At 44.9% G+C, this 27,213-nt stretch overlaps 1 protein-coding gene across 4 annotated transcripts in view; it reads left to right on the top strand.

Moving 5' to 3' along the window:
• The window catches only part of CACNA1H (calcium voltage-gated channel subunit alpha1 H), an 822,232-nt gene that overhangs the window by 579,019 nt on the left and 216,000 nt on the right, over positions 1-27,213 (top strand). For all 4 annotated transcript variants that reach the window (XM_068244151.1, XM_068244150.1, XM_068244152.1 and 1 more), the window contains one exon: positions 561-958. In XM_068244151.1, the coding sequence (XP_068100252.1) occupies positions 561-958 (398 nt within the window). The remainder of the gene's footprint in view (positions 1-560; positions 959-27,213) is intronic.

Genomic DNA, 27,213 nt, shown 5'->3' with positions numbered 1-27,213 from the left:
TGAGGCTCAGGAGGGGTTAATGACTGCACTGTGTACAGTATTGCAGCCATTAACCCCTCCTGTCCCTTAAGTGCAGCCAATACCTCCTCCAGGCCCCCAAGTGCTGCAATTATGCAATTATTCACTCCCTTTTATGTAGCCCAGTATCCCTTCCCCCCGCCCTGCCTCTTTCCTCGTTAATTGTTGTGGCCAGGACTTTCAGACCTGTGTTTTCTTGGCATTTCCTTTCCTCAAAGTATATCACCACTGGGTAAATTGCTGCAAATTGGAATGTCACTATAAGTACACACATTACTCAGTGTGCTCAGTGTTGCCCGTGACTCATGTATAAGTCTACCCCTATACATTTATGAAGTGAATCAGACCTACATTTCTAGACTTATACTCGAGTATATACAGTAATTATACTGCCAGGGAGGTTAATAATAATAACTGTGTGTTGTGTTGCTGTATTTCTCTGTTGGGGTGTATCCGATGTATCCAGGACCTGCATGCAGCTGACATCGTGCCCTCTGTGCCCTCTTTCACACCTGCTTTTGTTTTTTTTTTTGCTTTATCAGGCCTGTGCAGAAGTTCCAGCAAGTTGTCAAGCCTCAGTGTCCCATGTTCCCTGTCAAGCCTTCAGCCCAACCAGATCCTCTGTGAGCTCCAGAACTGCGCACACTGCGCCAGCCTATTGGAGAACCCAGAGCTGGAGCTCAGTGACTGCGAGAGCTGCGAGTCTGACACGAATGGCGTGTACGAGTTCACACAGGACCTCCGGCACGGAGACCAAAGAGACCAGCTCCAGAAAGGGAAGAGGTCCAAGAAGAAGGAAGAGACCAACAAGATCTACGAACTATGGGAGGAATTCACCTATCGTCTCAAGAGGATTGTGGAGAGCAAATACTTCAACCGCGGCATCATGATCGCCATCCTGATCAACACTCTCAGCATGGGCATTGAGTACCACGAGCAGGTGGGTAAAGCTTGTAGTCTTGTAGTCATCTGTTAACCAAATCAGGAGCATGGCTCATATGAAGATGGCTTGTTGGCACCTCCTTGGAACTGTGGTGCAGTTTTGTAAATGGCAGAAGGCAAATTTACCAACATGGTCACACAGGGTCATTTCTAGTCATAGGCAAACCAGGCAGAAGCCTGGGTGACAACTGTAAGGGGGACTCCACAGAGCTAGTCATTGCACACTGTACTTTATGGAATTCTTATAGCCAACTGCTAGTTACATTAAGAAAGGGATAGATGGTAAATTTAAAAGCTAAATGGGTACTGCTGTGTCGATTTTTGTAACTCTGACTGCATTTCCAGGACAATATTCTAATCTGTAAATACCAAGGCTGTACATAAACAGTATAATGTTTATAAAGTGCATACACACAGCTGAGAACTGTTATTGTACGTTATTGTTATTGGGTTCAGTGAGTTTGGGCTATTGAGATGTACTGTATATGGTCTGGTAATAATTTGTGTATTCTTTACAAATCTATTTTTATACAAAATTATTTTGAAGAACATTATTTCTATGCAAATGATCAATTTCTTATTGGTGCTCACAAAACGAACTGTAGGATATGATCTTCCTGTTCACGAGACTGGGGTAGGTAGATGAAATGGCCAGAAACAGCTCTGTGCTTACATATTTAACCCTTCCAGGACCGATATGTTTCCCCCCCCTCCCCCCATTTAGGACCAGATGATCCATTTCCCTAGGCAAGGACCTTGTACATAGGTAAAAAGCACTGCCGCTAGTGTAAGAGGAGAAGTTTTTTTTTTGTTTTTTTTTGCTTAAGGTGCCCAGACACCACTCGATATTGTGGCCCAATCAAACTATTGTTTTGATAATTTTATCAAACCGGAGCCACATTGCCTACCGTTCGATCTTCTGATTGATTTCTGGACTGAAATCGATTGAAAGGATCGATTGGACATGCTGGAATATCTCGGTCACAGGTGCTCAATTGGGTATGTGGCCAGGGCCGGTTTAAGCAACAATGAGGCCCCAGGGCAAAATAAACCTGGGCCCCCCCCCCCCCCCCCCCAACAGATACCCCGGAACAAAAATCGTCATTAAGGGACCTTTTTTGCAGCTGGTATAGTCAGGGTGTGAAGCCCCAATCGGTCGGAGCTCCACATTCTGGCTACCCCAGCCTGCATGGGGGACAAGGGGTTAAAAAGTTTCAGGAGGGGGGACCCCACATAATTTTTTTTAAAAAAATTCCCACACTCTAAACATATTTTTTTTGGGGGGAAATAGGAAAAAATGCCAGGGATCTTCATACAGCCATATTGCGGCTGTATAGCGATCCCTGGCCAAAGCACTGCGGCTGCGTATAGACCCCCTGGAAACCCCGTCAGGAAATTCATTGCTCTTTCTTTTGATGCATGTAAAATTACACTACCGTTAGGCAGGGCCGGTTTAAGCAACAATGGGGCCCCAGGGCAAAAAAACCTGGGGGGCCCCGCCAACAGATACCCCGGAGCAAAAATTGGCATTAAGGGACCTTTTTTGCAGCTGGTATAGTCAGGGTTTGAAGCCCCAATCGGTCGGAGCTCCACATTCTGGCTACCCCAGCCTGCATGGGGGACAAGCGGTTATAAGTTTCAGGAGGGGGGACCCCACATAATTTTAAAAAAAAAATTCCCACACTCTAAACATAAAAAAAGAATTGAGAAAATAGGAAAAAAAATGCCAGGGATCTTCATACAGCCATATTGCGGCTGTATAGCGATCCCTGGCCAAAGCGCTGCGGCTGCGTATGGACCCCCTGGAAACCCCTTAAGGAAATTTATTGCTCTTTCTTTTGATACATGTAAAATTACACTACCGTTAGGTACTAAAAGTGACATTTACCGCATTTATAAGGATACTTTTTTCCTTCGAAACTTTAAAATCGATTTTCTCAAAAACTATAAGGTCTTTTTTGAAAAATTGTTTTTTCCTCTTACTCCCAATGATCTCCTTAACATATCCTGCAAATTTAGGGTTTCTGGAATTTAAAGAGACTCTGAAGCGAGAATAAATCTCGCTTCAGAGCTCATAAATAGCAGGGGCACGTGTGCCCCTGCTAAAACGCAGCTATCCCGCGGCTAAACGGGGGTCCCTTCACCCCCAACCCACCCCCCGCAAAAGTGTGTCGTAGAAAGGTCGCAGAATTTCCCTTCCTGGAGGCAGGGCTAACGACTGCAGCCCTGCCTCCAGTCGCGTCTGTCAGCGGCGCATCGCCGCCTCTCCCCCGCCCCTCTCAGTGAAGGAAGACTGAGAGGGGCGGGGGAGAGGCGGAGATACGCGCTGACAGACGCGCGTGGGGCAGGGCTGCGGCGGTTAGCCCTGCCCCAACCAGGAAGCGCTCCCCGGGTGTATCGAGGGGGATTTGGGGGTGAAGGGACCCCCCTTAAGCCGCGCTATAGCGGCGTTTTAGCAGGGGCACACGTGCCCCTGCTATTTATGAGGTCTGAAGCGAGATTTATTCTCGCTTCAGACTCTCTTTAAGGTGGATTTGCTATTAACCATTAATGTCGGCTGTTTTTTAAATGTGTATTTTTTTTCCTTTGAAACTTTAAAATCGATTTTCTCAAAAACTAAAAGGTCGCTTTGAAAAAAAGTTTTTCCTCTTGTAGCCACTGGGGGCCCCTACAAGCTCTGGGGCAGCTGCCTCCTTTGCCTCTATGGTAGCGCCGGCCCTGTACGTGGCAGTAACGGTGTTCAATAGCATGACGACCGACAGACCCCTGGCTGGTGTCCCCCTAAGTGCAAAAAGGTCCCCTCAGGTTCCCGTGTGCAGTGTAAAGCCTCACCTGGTCTCCCTGTTCACCCTAACCGTGAGCGCATGTACCACCAGGTGCAGGTGAGACGTCACTACACGCACCTGGTGCCACGTGGTACAGGCACTCGGGGTGACACTGAACACCCGTGTCCCCCCTAACCGCGAGCGCCTGTACTACCAGGTGCAGGTGGGACGTCACTACACGCACCTGGTGCCATGTGGTACAGGCACTCGGGATGACACTGAACACCCGTGTCCACCCTAACCGCGAGCGCCTGTACCACCAGGCGCAGGTGGGACGTCACTACACGCAACTGGTGCCACGTGGTACAGGCACTCGGGGGACACTGAACACCCGTGTCCCCCCTAACCGCGAGCGCCTGTACCACCAGGTGCAGGTGGGACGTCACTACACGCACCTGGTGCCACGTGGTACAGACACTCGGGATGACACTGAACACCCGTGTCCACCCTAACCGTGAGTGCCTGTACCACCAGGTGCAGGTGGGACGTCACTACACGCACCTGGTGCCACGTGGTACAGGCACTCGGAATGACACTGAACACCCGTGTCCACCCTAACCGCGAGCGCTTGTACCACCAGGCGCAGATGGGACTTCACTGCACACACCTGGTGCCACGTGGTACAGGCACTCGGGGTGACTCTGAACACCAGAAGGAGGCTAGGAGTCACGGCGGGAACAGGTGAGACTTGACTGAACACGGGCACCTGGTGAACACTTTGACACTTGGGGGGTGCCCAGGCAAGCGGTTGCACTAGGCTGATTTTTGAAAGATTTCATGCTAAAATCGGAAATCAGTCTGTGGTGTATGGGCTGGCAACAGATTCCTCTCTGATCAGATTTGATCAGAGAAGGATCTGCCCCATGGTCGATCTGCCCATACATCGAGTGATGTATTATTATTATTGATTTATAAAGCGCCAACATATTCCATGGTGCTGTACTAAGTAAGAAAAACAAACAAGGGGTACATAATGATACAGGAAATGATATACATCAAGTATGCAGTATACATACGAGGCAGTGTGTGTTTAGGTTATTTAGAAAGGAGTACAACTTGGCGTGAGGTCGAAGGGGGAAGGCCTAAGGTGGCCTAAGGCATGCTTGTCAGAAAAAGTGAGTTTTGAGGGAGCATTTAAAGATTTCAAAGGTTGGAGAGTGACAGATGTGCTGTAGAAGGGCATTCCAGAAGAGGGGGGAAGCGCGTGAGAAGTCTTGTATATGTGAATGCGAGGAGGTGATTCCAGAGAAGGATTAAAGATGGTCATGTGCAGATCTGAGATTGCGGTTGGGGTGGTATCTGGAAACTAGTGAGACATACAGGGGAGAGAGATTGTGTAGAGCTTTCCAGGTTAGGGTTATGAGCTTGAAATGGACAGTCTCGCTAATTGGCAGCCAATGCATTGCTACCTTTAGAGTCTAGTGTAGTAAAAGGTTATGTCACAATGTGGATATATATATATATATATATATATATATATATATATATATATATATATATATATATATAATCTCCCGGAGTCGGAATTAGGTAGGACGCCACTGGAGAGCATATTACAGAAGCAATACTTCTTAGAAATGCTTCAATTATTTTGTGAGAACATCTGTTTTTCCGAGGTAGCAGCCCAGCGAGGGACTTTGAGAAGAAACTCCTTCCTGGAATGGTGCTAATTAGGTCATTGTGGGGCGCTGTTCATTAGAAGTACAGCTGGGATGTCAGAGGTGAATTGACTGTTCTTTCCTGGAGCTCTGCAGTGGAATAGGAAGATTCTTTATTAGAGTAGTTCAAGGATAACCAGAGCATTCTAATCACTTGCTGTAGATGTACCCGCACATATTCCACTGACTAGCCGAGTGTGCAGACCAAGTCATTCTATTTCCTCAACAGTGTTGCTCTCCACGGCCTCGTGGTTGTCCGTGATCACAAGGAAGCTGTTTTTCCTGATCACGAGGTCAAATCCCGAATTCTTGATTGCCTCTCAAACACAGATTCAGTTCCGAATGCACCCGTGATCGTGGTTCAAATCCGGCTTGTGATCACGGATCGTGATTATTACCTGAAAATTCGCCGACTTTAGCGGTTAATAGCAAAGCCCCCTTACATGCTAGAAACACTAAATTTGCAGGATATGTTAAGTAGAACAGTGGGAACAAGGGGAACATTTTCATGATCAGGGCGAGGCCTATTTGTTCCCATATTACCAACCTGCATTAGACCAATACCCCCCTTTACCATTTGAACCATTAAACTCTTACTTATGAAGAAGACACTGGACACACAATTAAAGTGGTGTAAAAAGGCCAGAGCAACCTTTTCCTTTAATACCGAACTTAACAATATTCCAAACAATTTAAAGGGAGGGGGAGGATCCAGAGGTCCACTTATATAACAAGCAGGCAGCTGCGTAACGGCTCCCAGCCGCAACCGCTGGCTCAGGGACAGCTGCCTGCCAAACAGTAGGTGCTCATTGAAGATGTAGACCTTCAAGGATATATTCACACCGAGGTGGGGTATTCATTCAATATTCTCTGACCTCCTCCGGATACCCTTCCCCTCTGGCTGCAATGACAAGAAAAAAACACAACAACAAAAACCAAAACAGACATCAAATTACACCAATAAGGGAGGGAGCGAGGGAGCTTGTTTCCAGAAGGATCCTGCCCGGAACTCCACCCCCCCATATACCCCTTCCTCCTTGGGTCCATTCCATTTCGCCACTTCCATTGGCTCCTGCCTCCTGCTCCAGCCCTCTGGCTCCTGACCCTACCTTCTTGTACACCAAGGCCCACCCTATCATGTGAGCCCTCCCCAGGCTCCTTGATCCCCAGTACGGGCTCTGCTAAAAGACCTTATAATTTTTGAGAAAATCGATTTTAAAGTTTCAAAGGAAAAAATTATACATTTAAATGCAGTAAATGACAGTTAATGTATTTACAGCGTTTACATGTATACTTTTTTCCTTTGAAACTTTAAAATCGATTTTCTCAAAAACTATCAAGTCTATTTGAAAAAACTTGCTTGTTGTTTCTAGCATGTAAGGGGGCTTTGCTATTAACCACTAAAGTTGGTGGGTTTTTAATCACGAATACTTTTTTCACTTGAAACTTTAACACTCCTGGCGGAACGCAATTTCAGAGGCTATGTCCGGAGTAGGATTTTTTTTTAAATAAAATGTGTTTTTTATCTTTTAGCTAGCACTTCGCTAGCTAACTATGTCCCCCAAGCCTCGCCGCACCTAACTAAAGCCCCCGATCGCCGCCGGCAATATTTACCCCTCCGCGATCCCGTGAGAGCCGCAGCTTCACCATTCAGCTTCACTCGTCACTATGTCGACGATCGGACATGACGTCTGACGTCATGCGCAGTCCCGATCCTCCCCATAGCGAAGCCTGGAGCTGATTGGGAGGCTGCGCCATCGCGGGATCCCTGGGGGGTACGTATTACGGCAGCAACCGGTGGAGAGCAGCGAAACTTGGGGGACATAGTTAGCTAGCCAAATGCTAGCTTAAAGCCAAAAAAAAAAAATGAGTTTTACTCACCTGGGGCTTCCAATAGCCCCCTGCAGCTGTCCGGTGCCCTCACAGTGCTATAGCAGCATAGAGGGAGCTATTGTGGCTGGGAACGCAAATTATCACTTGCGTTCCCAGCCTGTCTGGTCCTGACGGCGAAACCGGAAGTGGCTGCCTGAGGGGACAGGAGGATCGGAGGGACATGGTGAGGGCACCAGACAGCTGCAGGGGGCTATTGGAAGCCCCAGGTGAGTAAAACTCATGGGGTTTTTTTGGCTTAAGGTTCACTTTAAGCTATTACAGCAAATTTTAGTAAAAAAAAATCCTCCCGAGGCCATGTGATCCTCTGCGGCGGCTAGCCCGAGCGTAGGTCAGGGTTACCGCCAGGAGGGTTAAAATCAATTTTCTCAAAAACTAAAAGTTCTTTTTAAAAAAATTTTTTTATGTTGTAGCCACTTCTCACCTTTATAATCCATGCTATTTTGGTGATTGTAGCATGTATGGGGGCTTTGCTATTAACGTTAAAGTCAAATTCATGATCACGGATTCTACATGCAATCACGGCTAAAATCGAGTCGAATTCGGAATTCCGTTACAAATCCAGATCACGATTACGTTATATCCGAATTTTGATACTGCCGTGGCCAGATTTACTCAAATTCGTGATCGGGGGTATCCGAGCAACACTGTTCCTGAGACCTCCCAACAAGTTACAGACCATCTCCACAAAAAAAAAAGTATCTGATCCTACCCCCCCCCCCCCCCCCCCCCTCCCTTCATTCCCTACCTAACACTAAGGCGGGCTTGTGCTGCACAGAATCCCCCTCACACTCATGAAAGTCTCCAATGCTCCGGGAATCTAGCCAAATCCCTGATGGCGGCTGAATAAGGGTTGTAGTATCATAGCAGTAGGCCGGCCTCTTCCAGTTACTTCTGGGAGGTGGTGGAATGCTTGTATCACTAACCTCATGCGTTTGCCACAACTGGAAGTGGGATCTGGCAGTTAGAGCCATTAATCACCCTCTCACTTCTGGTCAATGGCGGGATGTGTTGGTACGGTCCAGCATTGTGGATTTTGTCACTTCAGTTTCCGGTATTTAGCATGGAGGTTTGTGTGAATTATCCTTCCTCCCTATTGTTTCCTTCATAACCTATTTATAAAGCAAACACTCCCCCTAACCCGAAGCAAGTCTCCCACAACCTATACCCAATGCTATTCTTCCCTCCTCAAAGTTATTTTAACAACACCCCTCTTCCTATCCTTCCTTCCCCCATGTTATTTCTAACACTACCCCTGTCCCTATCTTTTGCCTAACCATAACTCTTCTTCTGCCCATACCCAACACTATCCATCCCCTCAACACATTTCTAACATCGCCCCTCTCCCTAAACGTTGCCTAACCCTATCTCTCCCCCAACCTTTACCCAACGCTATCCTTCCCTCCCCCAAGTTATTTCTAACACTATCCCTAACCTTTGCCTAACCCTATCTCTCCCCCAACCTTTACCCAACGCCAAGTTATTTCTAATATTACCCCTTCCCTAACCTTTGCCTAATACTAATTCTCTCTGAACTTTTACCTAACACTATCCTTCCCTGACTATGGTAATTTTGAACACTCCCCCTGCTAGTTCTACCCAACCTATAGCCAACACTATACTTACAAGATATTTCTAACACTACCCCTCTCCCTATCCTTTGCCTAACCCTAACTCTCTTCAATCCTATACCCAACACTATCCTTTCCCTAAAGTTATAACTAACACTATCCCTCCCTCTTACCTATGCCTAACCCTAGTTCTTCCCCAACCTATACCCACCACTGTACTTACCTTGACGTTATTTTTAACACTACTCCTAACCTATGCCTACCCTAACTCTACCCAACACTATACTTCACTTCAAGTTATTTTTTACCACTATGCCTCCTCCTAACCCTATTTCTCCTCATCCTACAGCCAACAGTATCCTTCCTCACAAGATGTTTGTAACATTACTCTTCCCCTAACCTATGCCTAATCTCACCTTACAATAACAATAGTAGGGGTATTCCCATACATGGGGTATTTGTACAGATGGAAGAGGGGTATTAATTGTCAGGTGTAGCAGTATTACATCACCAGCGGAGAGTGCTGCGGCCGCCGCTTCTGCGTCTGACGTCGCCCCAGCGGCGGCCGCATCCTCTCAGTCATCTTGCACAGCCCCTGGCAGGACAGGTCTCTCCTCTGCACATCAGATTAGCTCAGCACACTCGTGGGCGGGGCGCCAGAACCTTTATAATCTGAGGAGACGGGTCAGCTGATCTTGCAGTCAGCTGACACCAACCTGCCAATCACACGCTGCTGATTGGTCCAGCCCTTTGGGCTGGTGGTTTGAGTTTGCTTTCTGTATTTAAGCTGGGAGATGTCATTTGCTCATTGTCTGTTACTGCGAATACTTCGTGTTAGCGCTCAGACCTTAGATAGATCCGGTGTGCTTTGATCCGGGAGGAAACCGGGGATTTCACACAGAGATATGAATTGTTTGATAGCTATAATTATAACTGATATTATTGTCTTTATATGTATGAACCTTGCCTGAACTCTCGACTATCCTTTTGCCTTGTGATTCTGTGCTTCTGCCCATCTGATCTTGTTGCCAACCTTTGCCTGAACTCCACTTTGATTCTGCCTGCCGATTCTGTACCTTGTCTGCCTGTCTGTTGCCTACCTGATCTGTCCGACTACTCTCTCTCACCAATGGGCCCTCGCCACTGGTGAGGTTACCGCTGTGGTTCTATCTGTAACCTCCATCGTTACTGGTGAGGTTACCGCTGAGGATCTATCAGAAAATTACTGTTTGCACCAATCACTACACTTTGTGCAATAAAGCTAGTGACCTTGTCACGTCTTACACGCCATTTGCTAACTATTTCTGTATTATTGGTGATTCTGCAGATCACCATATAATCAGATATAGTATCTGTATTTTTGGTGATACTGCAGATCATCACATAATTGGAAACCTGTTATCCTGCCGACACTATTGTTACATTAATGTACATGGAAAAGGAGTATGTGTATAAATGGATGAGTGGCTATTCTTGTACATGGAAGGTGGGGTATTTGTATAAATGGAAGAGGGGTGTTTGTATAAATGCAAGAGGGATATTCTTCATGTACATGGAAAATGAGGATTTGTATAAATGGATGATGGGCAGCTATTCCAGTAAATGGGAAAGGAGTATTTGTATAGATGGAAGAAGGGTATTTGTGTACATGGAAAAGGAGTATTAGTACAGAAGATGGATGAGGAGCTATTCTTGTACATGGAATTTGTGTAAAAAGAAGACGGGGGAATATTCTGGTGATGGAATTACTAATGACCCATAACAGTTGATCTAGGTAAGCAAAAAGTATAAATAACCCCAAACACAATACTCTATTAACCTGGGGTTCCATAATGCATGCTCTAACTTGGAATGGAAGCTTGGTACTGAGACTATATACTGATGTTGTGTGACCTCTGGACAGTCTGGACAGTCTATCAGGCATGGCTAAATCTCACAGAGAAGCCTCTGGCTCGCCATTTATCCCCATGAAGGGCCAGGAGCTCTGCACCAACATCATGCAGGACCAAAGAGCCCTGCTTGTGCACAGACTGTCCTGCTTCTCCCCTCTGTGCCCCCGCCAGGCGCTCTGAAGATACAACACAACACATCCGCAGCATTGGTGGTCTGATTGAGGTTTGATTCCCGCTTTTCATCTATAGAACGCTGGCTCAGCGCAAGCCCCTTTTCAAAGCCAGCATTGCAGAGTTTAGTAGACACAGCGAATAGCGATTTACTGGGAGAGCAGGAGCTGAGCGCCGCTAATGGCCTCGCCTGCCTCTGAAGGTCCCCATTGTTCCCCCAGCCTCCTTCTCACACAGCCAGGCTTCTGTGGAGAGAAAATAGACATGTTTTATTAAAATGCTAATGAAAGATTTTGGCTTTTAAGTGGAAATAAGTCACATTTCTCCAGGCTTTTCCCTTGCGCGTCGATTCGTTTTTTATTTTTTTCCTCTCTGTTTTGATGCACAAATCTTTTGATGGGGCTCCCTCTCTCCTAAGAAGTTCAGGCGGAGAATCCTAAATGAGCATATTGTCTGTGGAGGTGGTGGGTTAATTTCTCAGTAGATAAAACTCCTTCATGTGGCAAGGGAATTCGTTCAGAACCTGAGGAGTTTTCCTGAGCATCTTTCTATGCCTTGTTTGGCTTTAGCGGCTGGATTTCCGGCCAGTAGTGTGTGTGACTCTCTCTGAAGATTTCTTAGGTTTTTACGGGAACAGGTTGTTAGCCTATTGCCCAACCTCAGACTTGGAGGACCAGGGTATCCTATTTAGTCTGGAACACCACCTTTGACCTGTCCGGCTAGGGCAGTGATCTGCAAACTTGGTTTTACAGCTGTTAAGGAACTACAAGTCCCACAATGCATTGCAGGAGTCTGACAATGCATTGCAGGAGTCATGATTCATAAAGGCAAATGCTTTGTGGGACTTGTAGTTCCCTAACAGCTGGAGAGCCAAGTTTGCAGATCACTGGGCTAGGGAAACCCTACCAGTAGCTAGGCTACCACCAGCACAGCTCTCAGGATCACTTTTTTGGGCAAGCCACACCACTGCAACAAAAGTAAGGATATCTTCGGTGGGAGATGGATGAGGCAGGAAACTGAAGGAGGCCAAGGCTCTAATCGGGTTGTAGTGCCATAGGAGGGGGAGGAGGAGTGTGTGTGTGTGTGTGATGGTTTCATCTAAGTATTTAGGATAAATAACTGATAGAATTGGGGACGGAAGGCAGGGGGGTTCTACAGCCTTGGACATTTTTAGGTGAAATGGTGTCCTGGGTAAGAAAATCAAGATGAGCTCCTTACATTTACATACTGTACTGACAGTAAACTTGAGACCCTCTACAGTTTCTGGCTTGTGGGGCCCCTAAAGGGCTTATGGCCTTGGGCAATTGCCCAGTTTGACTCTATGGAAGCACTGGCCATGCCTATAGCCAAATTCTGATGGAATCTTCAGCTGCACATTGAAGTACCTCTGAAGGGGAAAAATTGCCCCAAAATGGGTACTTACCTTGGGAGAAGGAAACTCTCCCCGCCCGGTCCTCCTCCGCTCACCCATTCAAGCGCTGTCCCCTCTAAAAGCTTGTCAATGGCTCGTGCATGTGCCACAGCACAGACCCAATTGGGCTTCAGCGAAAAAAGGCCAAGCCCTGTTGGGTCTGTGCTACTGTGCCCATCTGCTCAATAGCACAGACCTGCTCAGGCTTGCACTTTTTTTTAGCTAAACCCCAAGTGGTCTTTGGTAGGTGTGTGCACTGGAAGGTGGCGGGTGAAGCCTCTGGAGGTCCCGAAGTAGGTTTGGAGGACCCTCACCGGTTTGCTTCAAGTGTCTTCAGCTTGCTACCTGTCCTAGCATTTAGGGCCCGTTTCCACTATAGCGTTGCGGAAACGCCGGCGAATCACCGCAGGCAAATCGCATGTGGGTGCGATTCCGCATGCGTTTTTGCCGCGATTTCGCATGCGATTTCGCATAGGTTAGGGTGATGCGATTTTACCCATGTCACTGCCTGTGTGAATTAACATGGGTACCTATGCGAAATCGCATGCGAATTCGCGGCAAAAAACGCATGGGGAAAACTCATGCGATTTCCCTATTAAATACATTGCGTGCGATTCGCCTGCATTCCACACGCAGGCGAATTCTGAGGGCTGTGCCATGCAGAAAAATCCTGCACAGAAAAACGCACAGCAAAACTGACAAGTGGAAACAGGGCCATCCACCTGCATTGGCTGTGCGAATCCGCATGCGTTGCCCGCATGCGGATTCGCGATAGTGGAAACGGGCTCTAAAAAGAAACCAGAGTGCTCAGCAGTGAATGTTAACTCATTAGCATTTTGCAATAATAATTTGGCTGTCACAAATGTATTTAACTCACCTGCTTGTTCCAAAAACAGATACAGTCAGGTCCATAAATATTGGGACATCCACACAATTTTTAATGTTTTGGCTCTATACACAACCACAATGGATCTGAATTAAAACAAAAACAATGTGCTTTAACTGCAGACTGCCAGCTTTAATTTGAGGGTATTCACATCCAAATCAGGTGAACAGTGTAGGAATTACAACAGTTTGCATATGTGCCTGTGGTGTTATTTAATTTTATCTGTGAATAGTTGTAGAATAGATTTTGGTGTGTTTGAAAGCTTGGATCCACGTCACATAAAAAATAGGTAGGGACAAACTCAATCAAATCATAAAAAGTCATTTTCAAATTCATGACTTGGGAAAGTTTTAGCAAAACTACACAAGACATATGTGATAACATTTTAACCATGATACGTAGAAGAATAGAGTTTTAGGGTTCAGGCCTTTGTATTGTATATTCTTTTTAGTGACAAACCGAATCATAAGCAATACAATTTTCACATATTCTTTACCAAAATAAAAGACTTGTAAAATGAAAGCAAAGTCAAAGAATATAAAACAAAATAGAAAATGCTGCTACCTTAGGAACTTGGCTTTTTAAATATGTATGCCATGAGGGTATATCACTATTATTTTTGCAAATAAGGTCTTGTAATCATCGATGATGTACACAAAATAAATGAAAAGGCAAAAAAAAAAAAAAAAACACAAAACAGTAAGACACCTTTATTTACAAATACAATATTCACCATACATTGTACTAGGAACATAATCTAAACGTTGTAATAACCAGGTTGGATAAGTAAATGAAATTTGTTGGTTTAACTTATAGTTAGCACTGTTTATTGTAAAGCTATAATGGATGTAAATGGAGAAATAGTATGTTATTTTTTTGTTTTTACATTTTCCTTTATTTTCCCTTTTAAAATGCATAGAAAGTAAATTACTAAACAAAAATATAACCCACTAAAAGCCTAAAGTGTCCTGAACAAAATATATAGATCATTTAGGTGTGATAAGTAGTAATACACTTATTGGCAAATGAAACTGTATTGGTTGGTTGCAACCTCATCTTCTGAATGCATTTCAGTCTCCTTTTCCCAAATTTGTGTTTGAGCTGCACCATTTGGGCTCCTGTTGTCTCCGTGCTTTTTTTAAGGTGACCTGTCATCTTGCTACTTCCCTGTGCTGTTTCTTTTGTAGTTTATCAGTTTATATCTGCCCAAACTTACTTCACAGTCACTTCCAGGTACCCATAGACCATCTGCTGAATGGTGTTTTGTACTTCCCGACAAACAAAACATTGTCAGCCAAAAAACAAAACCCACGAGGATGAATCCTTCCTGGCAGAGGTTCAGCAGAGAGTTGCATAAGCATGGCAACCAATTGGCAGTGAGTGAAGAACCCCCATTGAGTAATTTATCAGCACACCAACAGGCCCTGTTCCAGCAATCCTAACAGTCTGTGGTCTTGTCTGCAGATGGTGGGGTGTATCTGCAGATGTAAGCTGAAAGAGTACATCCCACTTACTGAGAAATTCAAACTATAGTGAGTGGAAAGGGAGAGAAGGTTTTCTTAATTAAAATGATTCAATACAGCTCAATGAATATGTGTGTGGGTGTCATAAGTAATAACATTATTGCTAAACCAATAAGTACTGTATATTGGAAACACTTCCTACATCTGCCGTATATACTCAACTACAAGTCGACCTCATGTATAAGTCGACTCCAATATTCAACCCTCTTAAAGGATACCACAACTGAAATGTGACATAATGAGATAGACATGTGTATGTACAGTGCCTAGCACACAAATAACTATGCTGTGTTCCTTTTTTTTCTTTCTCTCTCTGAAAGAGTTAAATATCAGGTATGTAAGTGGCTGACTCAGTCCTGACTCAGACAGGAAGTGACTACAGTGTGACCCTCACTGATAAGAAATTCCTCTTTTTATCTTTTTCTTGCTCTCAGAAGCCATTTTCTGCTAGGAAAGTATTTTATAGGTGGAATTTCTTATCAGGGAGGGTCACACTGTAGTCATTTCCTGTCTGAGTCAGGACTGAGTCAGCCACTTACATACCTGATATTTAACTCTTTCAGGCACAGAAAGAAAAAAAGGAACACAGCATAGGTATTTGTGTGCTAGGCACTGTACATACACATGTCTATCTCAACATGTCACATGTCAGTTGTGGTATCCTTTAAGCTGGAATTTTTTATTGACTCAAGTATAAGTCTACCCAGAAAAGTTAATGGCTGCACTTGGGATTATTGACTGGATTGCATACAGTATTGTGTACTGGCCCTTAAGTGCAGCCAATAACTCCTCCAGGCTCCCAAGTGCTGCAATTATTCCCTCCCTTTTATGCAGCCCAGTACCCCCCCCCCCCCTTTCCTTGTTAATTATTGTAGCCAGGACTTTCTTAGCATTCCCTTTCCTCAAAGTATCAATTACCACTGGGTAATTTGCTGCAAATGGGAATGTCACTATTAGTGCACACATTAGTCAGTGGGCTCAGTGTTGCCTGTGACTCGTGTATAAGTCGACCCCTATACTTTTATGAAGTTAAATAGACCTACATTTCTAGACTTATACTCGAGTATATACAGTATATATTGCTGTACATTGGTGTGTACCTCCATCCTCCCAGTGATGCTTAGCCTAGGCTATGAGCCTTCTCCTCCTATGGGAGACCAGGGTCCATATGCAATTCACTTTTTCTATTGACTTTTCACCTAGGTGATAATTTTACACCTTGCCATAAAATGCATTTTAAACCACTAGCAAGCAAGAAAATACTTACAATAATTTTGATAATACTTTATCACCAACATTAGGGTATATTGTTTCAATGGAAAAATGCTGAGAAGTTATTTTAAAGAGAAGATGAAAATTATCTCCTGGGAGAAAACTCAGGTGAACAGGTGAATTGTATATGGGCCCAGGTGTTGTCTTCTCACTTCTGAACACACAACAAACAAACATTCTGCAGTGATGCACCTTGCCAGCAGTAAAGATGTTGCCACTTGTGACAAATTTAAAGAAAACCTGTAATAAAAAAAGGTGCGCCTGGGGGGGTACTTACCTTAGGAAGCCTCTGGATCCTATCGAGGCTTCCCCTGTCCTCCTCCATCCCAGGGTGGTCTCGCTGGACACCTCTGAATGGTGGCCATGTAAATATTTACCTTCCTGACTCCAGTGCAGACGCAGTAGCAGCTCTCGGCTCTGGATCAGGCAGAAATAGCCGATCCCAGTTGGGTCCGCTCTACTGCGCAGGTGCAAGCCTTAGCCCATCAGGGAGCCGTTACTGTGCCTGCGCTTGAGCTGGGGAAGGTAAATATTGCAGAGGCTACTGTGCCTGTGCCACAGCTTGACAAATTGTTGGCTGTGGCTTTGGAGGGGCCCAGCATAACCACCGTAGGATGGGGGAGGACCGGGGAAGCCTCGATAGGATCCTGAGTCTTCCCACTCCTGAGGTAAATACACTTTTTTTTTGTTACAGAGTCTCTTTAACCTCCTTAGCGTTACGCCGCTCAGAAGGTTTTGCTAGTTTTGCCCCCAAGTTAATTCATGCGATCAAATGGGTGTAAAACGTTTAGCTAGCACTAGGCTAGCTAGTACAAGTGTCCGGCACTCCTCGATCCCCGCCACTCCCTCGTTAATACATTACCCAGCCTGGATCCAGCGATCGGCGCAGCCTCCCCGCACAGCTCCGGTCTTCACTATGGGGTGGATCGCACATGATGTCGCCGACGTCATGCACAAACCCGATCCTCCCTATAGAGAGACCGAAGCGGTGCAGCAAGGCTGCGTGATCACTGGATCCAGGAGGGTAATGTATTAACGGGGGGATCAGGAGCAATCGGGGGGAGATGGACACTTGTACTAGCTAGTCTAGTGCTAGCTAAAGGTTTTACACCCATTTGATTGCATGAATTATGCATGGGGGACTCCTGGGGCCAGCAAGCGGTATGCCCGACACAGTGTCAGGCATACCGCTAAGGAGGTTAAGAATGTAAATGTGAGGGAAGATTTTACAGTGGGCAAACATTCACTAGATAGTTAATAAATGAAAAAAAAACTATTTTATTCATTTAGGGCCCTTTTCATCAGTTTTGTTGTGCAATTGTGATTTTACATTTATCTTTTAAACATGAAGCGAAGTCGCAACTAGAATAGCTCCAAAAAGTGATTGTGATTTACAGAAAATAGAACCGCGATAGTGGAAAATACTTATCATGATTCCATTGTTAAAATGAACACTGAAGCTAAAAAAAACTTATGATATAAAGAGTTGTATGTGTAGTACGAAAAATTAAAAGAACATTCGTAGAAAAATCTCATATTTTTATTTTCAGTTACCGTACATTTTTTTTTTAAACATTGCATCATTTTCTAATTACAGTTTACAAACTACCTTCTGCATTTTAAACTATGAAACAGAGCAGAGCTAATGGCCCTTTGAACTTCCCTGCAGTAAAATCTTAGATGTAGTTGTATTTTATTGTTTGTTTGATGTATAAGTGCTTCAGAAAATAGCACTGCTCTCTGACTAAATTAGTCGGAGAGCTCAGAGAAGCTCTTTTGCATAGATAACAAGTGAAGTTTTAACTCTTCTTGTACTGGAAACAATATGAGACTCATATCTTTGCTACTAATCTTCTATTTCTTAGCTGTACCAAAGTTAGGCCAGAAACCCACTAGGAGTGATTTCTAATCGCTAGTGATTTGAAAAAGCTCTTGCTAATGCAATGCTATGGGGTATTTTTATAAAATCACATTGCTCAAGTGGGATCACAGCCATAGCATTACATTAGCAAGAGTTTTCCAATCGCAAAGCGCTCAGGAAATCGCTCCTAGTGAGTTTCTGGCCTTACAGACTATCAAGCAAGCTCATAGTGAACCAGAACTCATTGAGGGCTCGTTCCCACTGTTGCGACGCGATTTCGGCCGCATTCCGACGCTTGTAAAAACGCATGCGGATGCGTTTCCGCATGCGTTTTTCCCCGCGATTTCGCATGCGATTTCGCATGGCAGGGTGCCATGCGAAATTAACCATGACACTGCCAGGGCTAAATAAAATTGAAAAAGGTGCGAAATCGCACGCGAAATCGCGGGTAAAAACGCATGTAACAAACGCATGCGTTTTTACTATTAAATTCATTAGCGGCGATTCGCGCGGATTCCCGACGCAGGCGAAATCGTTGGCTCTTTTGTGCGTTTTTTTACCGCTGAAAAAAACGCACCTCAACAACGCTACAGTGGAAACAGGCCCATCCACTTGCATTACATGTGCGGATCTGCATGCGTTGGACGCATGCAGATTCGCGATAGTGGGAACGAGCCCTGAGTGTTTTATTTTTTCCTTTATTTTGTTTTGCTTAGCTGTACCACACATACAATTCATTATATCATAAGTTTAATTTCACTTCAGATTCCCTTGAAAGTAGCAACCTTAGTGATTTAAAAATCGCTTTCACTGAAGCAGACATAGGGTTAACATCCTGTGTTTAAAAATGAGCTGCTCTGCCAAGGAAGCCAGCTGAGAGATCAAATTACACTGATGATTAGTCACAGATGAGGGGGGATTAGACAGGCTAAACACTCTAAATACATACAGGGTGGCTTTCTCTCTGTTTTACTTTTGCCTTGTGCAAGAGATCAGGTCCACTTTAAGTAGCTGGATGTGCTTCCTGGCTGGGCTGGCTAAAGTCATGAGAATATTTGGCAGGCAAAGTACTTCCTGTATCCAGTATTTCAGCCGCGTGTTTCGGTGTTTGCTTAGAGTGCAGCTCACACAGAATAACCCATAACAAGCAGGGAATGTGTGCTATCATTCTGGCAGCGAAGCCGCTGATCTTTCACAGACGCGCTCTCATCAGATAGCCCCGGCTGCCCGGCAGGAGAGATTGATTTAAACGTGGGCTGATGTTTATTCTGCAGCCTGAGTGGGAGTTCTCAGACTATCTCATTGCGCGCCGCGTAACTCATATTATTGTGCTCCCCATGTTTACTGCTGGCTAAACATAGCATTCTAATCTGCTCCTTTGTGCCACCAAATACCCTCTCCTACATCCGTCACTGCGTGACAACAGCTCCGCACCACGGCCTGCGACACACTGGCTGTGCCTTTCACAAGCGGACAGATCATCCTAGCTCTCCTGGTTCCCAATGTCACATATTACGTGAGACGGTTGATGTCTCACACAGTGGCGTAGCTGGAGATTATGGGGCCATCAGACGTAGGCACTGTTACCTGCCCCTACCCTATGGATAAGGATTAATTGTAAAATATACATTCGTATAAGACGACTGGGCGTATAAGACGACCCCCCCCAACTTTTCCAGTTAAAATATAGAGTTTGGGATACACTCACCGTATAAGACTACCCCCCTCTTCCAACGCACACCAAATTAAAAAAAAAACATCTTATACTGGTGCTATACTGTATGTGGTACCCAGTATATAACAGTATATAGGCAATTGATGGGTCAGCTCTCCTTCTCTACCTGTTTATCAGAGCGATATGGAAGAATAGAACGCGCTGTGCCCATAAACGCCCCTTTCACCCATCTGGCCCACCCTTGTTTCCTATTTACCGCCTTCTCTGCCTCTCAGATCTCGCACATGTGCGCCTGCACCACTTTGCGATGGTCCACGGCAGCGAAAGCTTGAGAGGCAGTAACAGGATAGGGCGTATCACCCGGCATGAATGACACCCGGCGTATAAGACGACCCCTGACTTTTCAAAAAGATTTTCAAGGGTTAAAAAGTAGTCTTATACGCCAGAATATACAGTAGTCTATGGACTGTACACTGAGACACAGTCAGAGAGAGGGTGGAGGAACACAAGAAAATTAAGAGTGAATGCATCAGGTTCCTCCTGGGCCCCCTCTGCTTCACAGCCCCATAGCAGCTGCTGTGGCTATGCCCCTCCATGATAGACCCAATCGCCATAGAAGGGGCATAATGTAACTATTAAGTTGCCCCCCCCCCCTTCAAACAAGTTGCTGTGCGCTTCTCCAAACCCGCTCCCCCGACGTGAGTGCAGCTTATGAAATATCTCTCTTCCCCTAACGTTCTCCTGACACTGCAAGCAGATAGTTGATAGTGTCACACTCACCCTGGTGTTCGTCCAGTGCGTACACGCATATGGTCAAAATCTTGGGCGTGACGCATTACACAAGTCAGCATTTCTCCATGCGCATGCATGCGCAGTTCCATGGCGTGGGCCCCCTACGTTTATTCTGTACAGAAACCCACTGTTGGCTTTGTCTGTCACTGGCTGTAATACCAGCATATGGGGTGTAATTCCCAGGTGATGCTAACAAATTCTAAGCAAGTGAATCATTTAACATTTTGAAGTGAAACTGACAGTGGTTCAGCAGTCTACAGCCTACGTCCTTGCCTACTCTGAACAGTGCTGCGGTTACTCTTGTAAGTAACCATTCTCAAAGCATGGTATTCTATGAATGAATAGTTCTGTGCTTGTAAGGTAATGGCAAAGTAAAGAATCAAAATTCCGACCTCTCATGGGTTTATGAATTTAAGTCTTCCAGCTTGTAAACTTGGAAACTATAATCGAAAAGCTCACAACTTAACGACCCCAAGTCTACCAGCACATGGCTCCAGTAACTATAGTTCTAACAGCTTATGACCCTACGCCCATCAGCTCATGGTTTGGGAAGCTAAATTCTAACTTCTCATGGACCTGAGTCTATCACCTTGTAATTCCGGAAACTATATTCTAGCAGTTTACGACTTATGACGCCAAGCCCACTAGCATGAGCTCCAAGAACCATTTCTCAACAGCTCATGACCCTATACTCACCGACTCACAGTTTCCATAACCGCATTCTCAGCAGCTTATGGGCTCGTGACCCCAATCCCACCAACACATGCAACCAGGAATGCTCTACTAAAAGCTCATAGGCTTATAAACGCAAGCTGAATAGCTTCAGGAGCGCTAACCCAACAGCCCAGGGGACTCAAACCACTGATGATTCGAGGAACATTGCTTTTACAGTTTATACTTTCATGAACTGTCATATGAAGGTTCTAGCTGCGTAAGCTTGTCAGTTCGAACTGCCTGACACATGACACTCGACAGCGTATGATTGTTGTATTATTTATTAGTGGTCATCAGACAAATTCAATATCTTCACAGCAGCCAGCACGACTGGAGAAAACAGATTGTATTCTTTCATATCTCCGATGCCAGGGACCCTAGTGTCACACTGAAATATGGATTCATAAGTCTTGTTTACAACCACCGGCTAGACGCAAGTCGCCATTATGGAAACAGACTGCATCGTTCATGCCTCGTCAGAGAAATCCAAGCGGAGGGGGACAGAATTCAATTTGGTTCCTAACCCCAGAACGAAAAACAAAACACAGATGTTTGGAAAACAGAGAACAGAGTAACAGAGAACGATGAAGCGACATTTTATTATAAATTCATAAACATGATGGACTGAAGAGAAAAACTCCCTGCTGAATTCAATATTAAAGGGAATCTGAAGTGAAAATAAACGTATATAATAAATTGTATGTATAGTACAGCTAAGAAATAGAACTTAAGTAGCACAGATATGAGTCTCATGTTGTTTTCAGTGCAGGAAGCATTAACAAACTTAACTGGTTATCTATGCAAAAGAGCTTCTCTGAGCTCTACCCAAGCTGGGTAGGCTACAGTGCTGTTTTCTGAAGCACTTATACATCAAAGAAACAGTGAAAGACAACGTCAGGTAAGATTTTACTGCAGGGGAGGTCAAAGGCTCATTAGCTCTGCTCTGTTTCATAGTTTAAAATACAGAGTGTAGTTTAACTGCATATATTAGAGGATGATGCAATATTATAAAAAAAAAATGTATATAACTGAAAATAAAAATATGAGGCTCTTTTCTTTGTAATGTTCTATTAACTATCCGTGCTACACATACAATTCATTATTTCATAAGGTACTTTTTTTTCCCTTCAGTGTCACTTAACGACCGCCTAACGCCGATAGACGTCGGCAGGTCGAAGTGGTGTTTCCATGGAAACGGCCGTTCCATGTCAGTTCACAGAGGGTGTCTCCGTGAACAGCCTGCGAGCCTCCGATCGCGGCTCGCAGGCTAATTGTAAACACGCGGGTAAGAAATCCCCGCTGTTTACATCATACGGCGCTGCTGTCGCAGCAGCGCCGTAAAGGAGATCGGCGATCCCCGGCCTCTGATTGGCCGGGGATCGCCGCCGTCTGATAGGCTAAAGCCTATTAAAGGCGGTACAGGACGGATCTCTGTCCTGTGCCGCCCACAGCCAGAGCGAGAGGTAGGGAGGGAGAGGGAGCGTGGAATATCGCTGCAGAGGGGGGCTTTGAGGAGATCCCCCCCGCTCGGCCACACAGAGCGGCGGCGATCAGACCCCCCAGCAGAACATCCCCCTAGTGGCGAAAAAAGGGGGGGAAGTCTGATCGCCCTGCAGCAATCACAATCTGTGCTGAGGGCTGGAGAGCCCACGCAGCACAGATCATACCACAATCCCCTGGTCCTTAAGTGGTTAGGATACCCAAGGTGAGAGGTATATGGAGGCTGCCATATTTATTTCCTTTTAAACCATACCAGTTGCCTGGCAGTCCTCCTGACCCTGCGCCTCTAATACTTTTAGCCTTAAGCCACGTATACACATGCGACTACGATCGTTCGTAACAAACGACGAACGATCACTTGCATATGGTTGGTGAAACGGTCGTTATAAACGCCAAGAAACCGCAACAAACGATAAGATCGTTCGTTTACCAACGATCAAGGGATATTACGTACAGATAAGGGCGGCAAGTATGCAAATGTATACGATTTTTTTTTTTTTTACCGGAACGAACGTCACTGAAAATGGCCCCGTAGATTCCATTGTAAACAAAGGATTTTTTAAACACACAGACAAACAACAAGGCCAGGCCATCATGGATGATCTTGATGAGCTGTATGCCAAGGCAGAGCTCATAAAGAGCAACGTGTGGACATCTATGTGCCAATATCAGCTCGAGATTAATGAGATGAAGGGGAGAGTGAAGAAAGTTTTGAACTTGTAAAGGCATTTCTTGGTTTATTTTTATTTCAAAATAAAAAAACCGTTCACCAACGTTACTTACTGTAGTGTTTCTTGCGTTACTTTATAGTCTTCATATCAATGTAAGCAAGGGAACGACATATCCAAGTCTAATACATAATAGCAACATACAAACACCACTGTAATATTCATAATATGTGTCAATCTATTCACATACAAAACCTGTGCTATATAGAGAGAGACACACAGATCCAAATAGCAATAGATACATAATTCTCTCTCTCTCTCTATATATATATATTCATATATATATAGAGATATACATACAAATACACACACACACACACACACATATATATATATATATATATGTACATAAACATCTCACACTCACATCTACACACATACGCATACACTACAAATAGACATACCAACATAATAACACATGCTCACAAGCCTATTAGCCTTTATTTCTTTAATAACAATGATGTATATATGTCATTTATATTAAAGAAAGCAAGGACAAAAGGCCTGAGCGCATGTGCCGCAGTTTGGGAACGATCGTTTTCGAACGATATCCATACACACGTACGTTTTGTAAACGACCGTCGCCAGATAACGATCCGTCCAGTTGGTCCTTTCGTTTCAAACGACTACTGTCGTTCGTCGTTGGATTTAATAGTCGTTGGCTCTTTTTTTGTAACGATCGTCGTTCGGAACGGTCGGGGAACGATCGTTTCAAACGACTATAGTCGCATGTGTGTACGAGCCTTAAGACCCTGAACAATCATGCAGCAGATCAGGTACTCTAACTAAGCTGACTCAGGTTTACTAGATTAGCCACATGCTTGTTCCAGGGTTTTGACTCAGACACTACTTACGCCAGAAAATCAACAGGGCTGCCAGGCAACTGGCATTGTTTACAAGGAAATAAATATGGCAGCCTCCATATACCTCTCACCTCGGGTTCCCTTTAAAGAGACTCCGTAACAAAAATTGCATCCTGTTTTTTATCATCCTACAAGTTCCAAAAGCTATTCTAATGTGTTCTGGCTTACTGCAGCACTTTCTACTATCACTATCTCTGTAATAAATCAATGTATCTTTCCCCTGTCAGACTTGTCAGCCTGTGTCTGGAAGGCTGCCAAGTTCTTCAGTGTTGTGGTTCTGCTATGAACTCCCCCTTCCAGGCCCCTCTATGCACACTGCCTGTGTGTTATTTAGATTAGGGCAGCTTCTCTCTTCTCTCTTATCTTTTACAAGCTGGATAAATCGTCCTCTGAGCTGGCTGGGCTTTCACATACTGAGAAATTACAGACAAAGGCAAAGCTGCAGGAAGAAACGAGCAGCCTGAAACTTCAGTGCATGAGAGATGCAGGGGGAAAGAAACACACAAATGATCTCTTGAGATTCAAAAGGAAGGCTGTATACAGCCTGCTTGTGTATGGATGTATTTTCTATGTGTGGACATACTGTACATCAACCTACTTCCTGTTTTGGTGGCCATTTTGTTTGTTTATAAACAAACTTTTAAAAACTGTTTTTAACCACTTTTAATGCGGCGGGGAGCAGCGAAATTGTGACAGAGAGTAATAGGAGATGTCCCCTAATGCACTGGTATGTTTACTTTTGTGTGATTTTAACAATACAGATTCTCTTTAAGCCCCGTCAGAGAAATCCAAACGGGGGGACAGGATTCAAATCTGAACTCAAGAACTCAGGAATCAAAACTCAAGAAAAAGAAAAACAGATGTTTGGAAAAAGTAACAGAGAAAGATGTAGCGACATTTTATTATGAATTCATAAACACGACGGACTGAAAGAAAAAACTCCCCGCTGAATTCAATATTAAGGTGGCAATCAACTCAAATAGAGAACATCTGTGGACATCTCACATCGCTGCCTTCGGGGAATCTGAAAAATCCCTAATTAATCAGCTTCTTCGTCAGACGGTGATAAGCGCCTCCGTGAAAATACAGCTAAGCCATCGCCTGCTGCTTCATACACAAATCCACGCTGAATGTCGACAGTCACAATAGGCCGCCCAATCTGTAGGAGCTCCACACTTCCCTTATCCAGATGGATTCCGCTTCCCATGAATCTTAATGTTCTCTCCTTCTTTAGAAGTCAAAAAAGTCCATCAGTTAACCATTAACGGCTTGAAATGAATTACTTGACTGCTAAAGTGGACTTTGCGTGCATAGTTTAAATATTCTTTTGTTAATGAGGATTTTAACTCCATTTAGCAACTTTACTTCCCATAGTCAATCTTGTCTCACTAAAGGTGGCCATACGTCTATCGATTTTGCAGCTCAGTCCACCGACTGGATAATTTTAACGAATCGGATGAAATCAGTCCCACAACAAGCTTACCTGATCGATTTGACGGATTTCAGGCTGAAATCCGTTAAATGTAGGGATTAAGCATGCTGTGAAATCTTGGGCCAATGTGGCTGATTTGGTGCACGGTGGTAACGATATTGCAATGACCGAAGGATGCAAAGGAACCCCAAGCCACTGTCCCCTCAAGTGTGAATGTGTCCTGTCTTCCTCCCCGGTGCCCATGCATTCAAATCTGACCTACTCCAGCTGCCATGACTGTCCATCTGCTCCAGGTCCCGTATACTGCTTCTCCACCGGCTGGCGCATGTATATGACACGTGCCACGTGCTATACGCGACAACCAAGCTGTGGTGGTTGTGTGTGACAGCAATGTTCATGGGGAAGCAGCGAGCGAGACCGGGGGCGGATGCAGGGCCGGAGCTACCATAGGAAAAAATGGGCAATTGCCCCAGGGCCCCAGTGCCTGTAGGGGCCCCCAAGGTGTCCCTCCCCATCTTAACTGTTGCTCCCCAGGGACTCTGCAGAGTCTGTTAAGTTGGGAGGTGATTGGGGAAGGGTCAGCAGCCAGCTCAGGGGCCCAGGAGGGAAATTTGGTTGCAACAAAGGGCCTCTAATGACGCTTTTTGGTCGGTGGGTGTCTGTTGGGGGCTCCCAGGCTAATTTTGCCCTAGGGCCCAATTGTTACTTGAAGCACATAAAGAGATGACTGTGCACCTCTCTCTTTAAGACCTTTTATTCAGTAAACAGCATACAGCCACGAATGCAACAGTTTGACAAATAGTAAAGATGCATCAAACCTGGGTGGCGGAGGGTGTCTGGTGAGCTGGGAAGGGTGACCAGGGGGTGAACAGGACGGCACTACAGCCGTTTTACGCCAAAACCGGCACTTGCTCACGTGCAATGTCCTTAGAGAGACAGCGCCGTGCGGCTCCCTTCATAGGACCTTCAGGCCGCGCCCTCGGCGCTGTCTCATTGGCTGGAGTATGTGCAAGGAAGAGGTCGAATGTGAAGGGGCGGGGATCCGCTATCATGCGGCTGAAAATCCGCATGGCGTATTAAATAACATTGCTGGGATGCGTGCTTGATGCGTACATAAATTTGGGAAAGGTGATTGATGCGTACAAAAATGTGGCATGGGAGCAAAAGCGTACAAAAATACAAAACATGAACTACTGTATAAACCTTATTAAGCTTACAAAAGAGCCCATAAAGGGCTTAAAGTGATAGACATCTTTCATGACACGTGTGACTAAGTGCATACATAAACATTGTGCATTATAAAGTGCACCCCTAAACATCAGCATTATTGCATAACGCAGCTATTGTTACTACTTAACCTTGTTTAAAATCATGCTTTTATTCTCACATATTAAAAAGCAAAGAAGCCCCCTTAACACCACCCTCAAGCCTACCCCATTAAAAAAAAGGGGGAGGTCAGGGGTGACAGAGCGAGTCCAATAACCTATCAGGGTGCTGTCACCCTCTTGGACGCCACCATATCACCTCCTACCGGGGGGAATGAAAATAACCTAAAATACTTAGGAAGGTTAATAAAATTCCTTGTTTTA

Source organism: Hyperolius riggenbachi, chromosome 7 (genome assembly GCF_040937935.1).
Source record: "Hyperolius riggenbachi isolate aHypRig1 chromosome 7, aHypRig1.pri, whole genome shotgun sequence".
NCBI lineage: Eukaryota > Metazoa > Chordata > Amphibia > Anura > Hyperoliidae > Hyperolius > Hyperolius riggenbachi.
Note: the sequence above shows the minus strand (reverse complement) of the source record. Positions and strands in the feature narration are given on the sequence as shown.